At 40.1% G+C, this 6259-nt stretch overlaps 1 protein-coding gene across 1 annotated transcript in view; it reads left to right on the plus strand.

The window, feature by feature from the left end:
- The window catches only part of RAB3GAP1 (RAB3 GTPase activating protein subunit 1 (catalytic)), a gene marked incomplete at its 5' end in the record, with an annotated part of 21066 nt that overhangs the window by 11216 nt on the left and 3591 nt on the right, over positions 1–6259 (plus strand). Inside the window, 8 exons of the mRNA XM_010130996.1 lie at positions 178–350; positions 1131–1185; positions 1425–1775; positions 2845–2982; positions 4058–4285; positions 4859–4955; positions 5045–5148; positions 5259–5374. Coding sequence (XP_010129298.1) covers positions 178–350; positions 1131–1185; positions 1425–1775; positions 2845–2982; positions 4058–4285; positions 4859–4955; positions 5045–5148; positions 5259–5374 — 1262 coding nt within the window. The remainder of the gene's footprint in view (positions 1–177; positions 351–1130; positions 1186–1424; positions 1776–2844; positions 2983–4057; positions 4286–4858; positions 4956–5044; positions 5149–5258; positions 5375–6259) is intronic.

A 6259-nucleotide genomic window follows, 5' to 3' on the forward strand; every position in this document is an offset into this window, starting at 1 on the left:
TTTTTTTTTTTTTTTTTTTTTTTTTTTCTTCCTAAGACTGTCATTTTTGCTAACTTATACTTACAAGCTTAAAACATTAGTTAGCCGCTTGTATTGGCAGACAGGGAAGAGATCATACGGTTTTGGAAAAAATGCCATTGTTCCTGTATTTCTTGTTTTCTTTTATTTCTTACGTAGAATCTCTTCAGTCAGTTTAAATCTGCTCCTTCTGATAGTCTCACGTACAAACTAGCTTTGTGTCTTTGTATGATAAACTTCTACCACGGAGGAGTAAAAGGAGTGGCACATCTTTGGCAAGAATTTGTGTTAGAAATGCGCTACAGATGGGAGAACAACTACCTTATTCCAGGGTAAGATTTGTTTCATTGCTTTGTCATAGAAGATGTTCTATGTTTCGGGAACAGAGCGAGTTCACTGTGACTTTGAAACATTCCGGCCGTTTGTTGTTTTCTTTTTTTAAAAAACACTGCAGATACTGCCCTCTATTTTTGAACCTGGCACCTTGGCTTTGTGGTGTAGTTTCACCACTTCTGTGAGGAGCTGTTATAGTGTAGTGGTGTAGTGCTGTCTCAAGTATTCCAACCCTGCCAGGTTAGGTCTGCTGCAGCAGAGCTTGTGGCAGACGAAATGAAGAGCTCTCTCAAGATGAGCTATCAATGTAGACTAAAAATTTATCTTTTTTAATGGAATGGACTGGCCATTTATTTGCCAGTTTGTACTTTCAAGTGAATATGCTAACAACTAAAATGGAGCTTGAACTATGTAGGGATCACTCGACTGTATCATTGCAGCTTTACAAGTAAAGTCAAAGGTACTTAAATTTTGTTTGAAAAGTTACCCTTTTAACATCCAAATGGAAAACTGACAGGAAATAGAGGTTGTGGCTGTTTTGTACTAGTGTGAGTGATCTCTTGAACTTCAGAAATGACTCCTAGGAAGTAAATGTAGTTTAACTTCTGGGTTTGTTCAGTCACTAAATTGTCTTCCGACAAGAGCAGCATAGGTGAAATGGTGGGGGTGGGTTTAATATGGATATTTGCCCCTCTTTTGGGTTTCATGTGATTTAAGACCTCATGCGTGTGAAAGTCAACTTTATAACTGATAATGGTTTTGCTTCTACGTTTTGTTAGATTAGCTAATGGCCCTCCAGATCTGAGATGCTGTTTACTACATCAGAAACTTCAGGTAAATATCCCAAATTTAAGAATTATTTTCTCGTATGGAAACTGTAAAAATTATAGCAATTCTTAGCTAAGTATGTTGTTGTTATAGATTTAGTTATGTTTGTATTTTTTGGTCTGGACTTCATTACTTGGGAAAATCTTTTAGAATTACAAGAGATTTTTGGTGACTCTCCAAGTTTTTCTGTGACATTGTTTCTGTAAGAGCAGTAATTGTTACTTTTTTTCCCTTTCACTTGTTAGATGTTAAATTGTTGCATAGAAAGAAAGAAAGCAAGAGATGAGGGGAAGAGGGGGAGCGTGTCTGATCGTTCACCTGGTGGTGCTTCTGGTGATGCTGGAAAAGGAGCGGACTGCTCTGGAGATAACCCTGATAAGGAGAAAGAAGTTGGCAAGTCTTGGGAATCATGGAGTGACAGTGAAGAGGAGTTTTTTGAATGTCTAAGTGACACCGAAGATCTTAAAGGAAATGGGCAGGAAAATGGAAAGAAAGGAACAAAAGAAGGCAACTTAAAACCAGAGGGTCGTCTGCATCCACACGGAAAGCTGACGCTGCTGCATCCAGGAGAGCCTCTCTATATTCCAATAACACAGGTTAGGTAGCAAGAGCTGAGGCAATACGGTGGCAGTACGATGCATACAGTATGGCTCGTACCTAGGACTGTGGAAGTGTTTGTAGTCTGCAGGTTATAGTCTTACCTGTTGTTAAACTTGCTGATTTTCTTTTTTTTTTTTGCCTAAGTGCTTCTTTTCCTTTTTTAAAACTTGATATGGCTTAGCTGAAATCTCCTGTGCTCTTTGTGTTATTTGAGAATGGGTCTCCTTACCAAATTTCACTCAGAACATTTTTTTAAAGCAAGAATTAAGCTGTCTTGCCTACTTTAAATTTGTGTTTTATTTCCAGCTCGAGGGATCTTCCATCCCCCTCCTCTCTGTCTTTCCTGTAAAGTAGGAACTGCTGTGGTCCTTCCACCATGAAGATTTCTAGCTGATTAGATCAGTTTTGCTGCTACTTTTAAGAGAAAAAAGAAAAAAAAAATTGTCAACTTGTGTCTAGAAGACCACAGTCATCAGGTTTCGGTACCATTATCTAAAGCAGGTTTATCATCCAGCAAGTAGAAATGGTGCCTGACTCAGACTTTCTTGCAGAGTGACTAGAGCTGAAATAGGAAGCAGCGGTGTCAGAGGAAGTAGTTTGATGTCAGCCATGCATGAAGAATACAGTCTTTTTCATTCACTTGAGAGAAGTTATTTTTAATGAACGTTGCTTTGCGTGGGTAGAAGGTGTGAGCAGAGTGTAGACAGGCAAAATGTCAGTTGATTATGTACAGTATCAGTGGCAAAAATTCTACATTGCTTTAGGTGGATTTTCATCCATCTCAGCAAAGTAGTATCCATCAGATGCCTCCTGGTCTTAATCTGGACTTTGGCAGTTTAATGATATATCCTGACGCTGTTACTTCATTCTCGGGTTGTTTTCTTTTTGATTAGTGCCTTCTTCAGATGCACAGCTTTAGGCCAAACAGTTTAATCAGTAGGAAATTATGATTATTTCCTTTGAGTACAAATGAAGTAGAGTGAACTTGTGATGACAGGGAGCTTCTTTAATGAAGGGTAAGTCTAGGAGAGGCTATTTGTAAACTTGCCTGTTTCCATGTTGCAGGAACCAGCACCCATGACTGAGGATTTGCTGGAAGAGCAGTCTGAGGTACTGGCAAAACTAGGGACGTCAGCAGAAGGTGCTCATCTTCGGGCGCGTATGCAGAGCGCCTGCCTGCTCTCAGATATGGAGTCTTTTAAGGTAGTACTGCCTGAAGAACTCTGTGAGACTGCTTTCTTCTCATGTAGACCGTTCTTGCTTGTGTAAAGGAAAAGAAATCTGTTAACACGTTCACCGTTCTGTGTTGGACTTTGGACATAGTATTTTGTATAGTTGAAGATGTTTTGTTCTCCCTGCAGGGGGAGCTAAGAGCACACACGCTGCTGTCATCAGAGGATCTCAGAACTCCGAAAGAATGGAGATTCTGTCATGAAATGGCTATCTATAGTTTCTTTAATTATTGTAATGTTACTTTGCAGCAAAAATATACAGATGTACTGTAGAGCAAGAGTGTTTGTAACATATCAATATCACTTCATGAGCAGTGGCTCGTGTCATAACAGAAGCTTGTAAGAGTTTTATGGTGCAAGTGAACTCTAAGGATATAGAACTATACCTAGTGGAAATGAGCTTTTGATAGGTGAGAAAGCTGGGTTTCCTTATATGTTCTAGGTCTGTGGATGTGTTTGTATGTGTTTACCTTCCATCTATGAAAAATGAAGTTGGCTTTGTTTGGGGGAGGGTTTTTTTTTAGTTTCTGTTTAAAGGAGGAAGAAAAGGTGAATTTTGTTACTGGAGTGTTAAAAGGTGGAAAGTCAGTGCTGAAAGCATATTTATGTGGCCCAGTGATCCTTTCAGGCTTGGGCTGGTTTTCATCTAAATCTTTAATGGTATAAGCTTATACATAAAACAATTAGTGAAAATTCGTATTTATTGTATGTATCAGGTATCGGCTAGTTGCTTGACTTAACCGTATAAATTCGAGCATGCCCACAACGACTGATGAATGTACTGTTTTGGGGGGACAAGAAGGTGGTTTCTTTGGTTTTGTTGGTGGTGTGGTTTTTTTCCCCATCATCGTGTTGATTTATGCTTACTTTATCCACCACACCCTCCCAGGTCTCTTTCTGAGCGTACAGGTTGCTGACTTTGAACAGAATTCCCTGGATTTCTGGCTCCCAGTCTTTGCTCTACCCACTAAACTGTATTGCCTTCCAACCCAGTTATGTTTTCACAGGATTTTTCAGGCACAAATTTTATCCCCTCTTCTTCCCAGGCTGCTAACCCTGGCTGTTGTCTGGAGGATTTTGTGAGGTGGTATTCCCCTCGGGACTACATTGAAGAGGAAGTGGTCGATGAAAAGGGCAATATAGTGATTAAGGGCGAGCTCAGTGCCCGAATGAAGATTCCTAGTAACATGTGGGTGGAGGCCTGGGAGACAGCAAAACCAGTCCCAGCCCGGAGGCAGAAGAGACTCTTCGATGACACAAAAGAGGCAGAGAAGGTAAAAAGCTCTGTGGCTAGTGGTAGTCTGATCTGTAATGCTTATAGCAGCCCTTTTTTTCCTCCTCCAAGATTTAAACATTAAGACATTGTTGCACTATGTTCTTGGAGTTATTAAAATGTTTTGCATATGGTTTAGGGTTAATCAGAAACCCTTGCTCCCCTACAACAGTGTGTTTGAAGTATCTAGAATAATTAGTGTGTGGAATGTAACTTCATAAGCTGTATTACTGAGGTACTCCTTTGAATTATTAATAAATAAACCAGATTTTTATCTGCATGTATGTGTTAGGAAACTGAAGTGTTCCTGAAACATAATTATCTTTAGAATCATAGAACTGTTTAGGTGGGAAAAGACCTTTCAGGTCATTGAGTCCAACCATTCAATTTCATTGTAACCTGTCTGGACTAAGCAATCACCGGGGATTCAAGTAAAACTACCTCTTGAGTCCTGTCTTACAGCAATGCTCCCTTCTTCTGAATTCTTCAGTGTAGGTGCTCATCTTCTGTAGTTACCCTTATCTTTGGGGAAGTAGTTTTGGTTGCTAATACATTAAATTTTCTAATGTTATAGGTGCTTCATTACCTGGCAGTTCAGAAACCAGCTGACCTTGCAAGGCACCTCTTGCCCTGTATCATCCATGCAGCTGTTCTCAAGGTAAAGGAAGAAGGTAAATAATGTTTAATAAATTATTAAGATATTTTAGGGTGAGCACTGATGCAATAATTACAACTTCTTCATTTGCCTTCCTCCTAATAGAAGCACTAGAAGATATATCTTCAGTTAAGAAGATTATTAAGCAGATAATATCCCATTCCAGTAAAGTTCTACGGTTCCCCAACCCAGAGGACAAGAAATTGGAAGTAAGGCTTTTGTACTGGCTGGGGCTGAACACCTGACAGACTTTTTACATTGTTTATGGGAGCGCTGAAAGAGCAGCTTCCTAAGTGTTGCTTTTATTGAACTCCTCCAGGAGATCATTGCTCAGATTATGAGTGTGGAAGCCATCATCGCCAGGGCCAGGTCTCTGAAAGCAAAATTTGGGGTAGAGAAATGTGAAAATGAGGAGGAGAAAGAAGATCTACAAAGGTGACTGATGATTTTCTTCTTTTTTTTTTTTTCCTGTGAGTTTTCTTTTTCCTCTGATGCTCGTTTTTTGTAGCTTCAAAATGTAGGACAGATGGAAGTGGTGATAATACGGAAATACTGAGGAACCGTATTTGGTAGCTATAAACGTTAGGTGTCCCTGTCCATAGTCTACCTCGAGATGTTATATGTAGGTGCCCTTAAATGCCCCTCAAAGTAACTGTCTCTTTGAAAACATGAGCTACAGATTATTTTAAGGGAATTTTGGTTTATCATGACAGTGTGTAAAAGGTATATGAAAGGTATATGAACTTTGTTGCAATAGAGTTAAATTAGAAGGACTAGGAATTTAGTATTTTCTATAACTGGTATGAATGACACATCCCCACCAAAGTGACATTTTCTTATGTTAGCATCCTTACCAGTTGGGCACGTGTTACTGAGGAACACCATGAATGCAAAGCAGCGAGCCGCGTTTCATTGCCTCACTACCTGCTGGCAGATTATTTTCTTACTGCTTGAGACGACGTTCTTGTAGTACGTTGGAGTTCAGAGGAGTGATGTCTGACCAAAGCAGCACTTTTGTGCTAGAAAAAATTGTCATGTTATTACTTCTTCTGTATGGCTGACACTATGCAGGCTTTTCCTGTGGAATTTACACATCTGCATAAAGAGTCTGGGTTCCATGTATAGTTAATGGAGCGCAGCAGGTCCTTCCAGAGGCTGAACTGCAGCCCAGGTGTTGATCGGCCCTGCTGCTGGAGCGCAACACTAACAGATGTATCATGCTGCCTTCCCTGACCTTACGTGGGAGGCTGCTGCGTTCCGCTTTTGTTATCGGAGAAACAACAGCTGCTCGTTTTAGCATGAAGGAAAGAGGGACAGGGG

Source organism: Buceros rhinoceros, unplaced genomic scaffold, assembly GCF_000710305.1.
Source record: "Buceros rhinoceros silvestris isolate BGI_N320 unplaced genomic scaffold, ASM71030v1 scaffold4542, whole genome shotgun sequence".
In the NCBI taxonomy this organism is placed as follows: Eukaryota; Metazoa; Chordata; class Aves; order Bucerotiformes; family Bucerotidae; genus Buceros; species Buceros rhinoceros.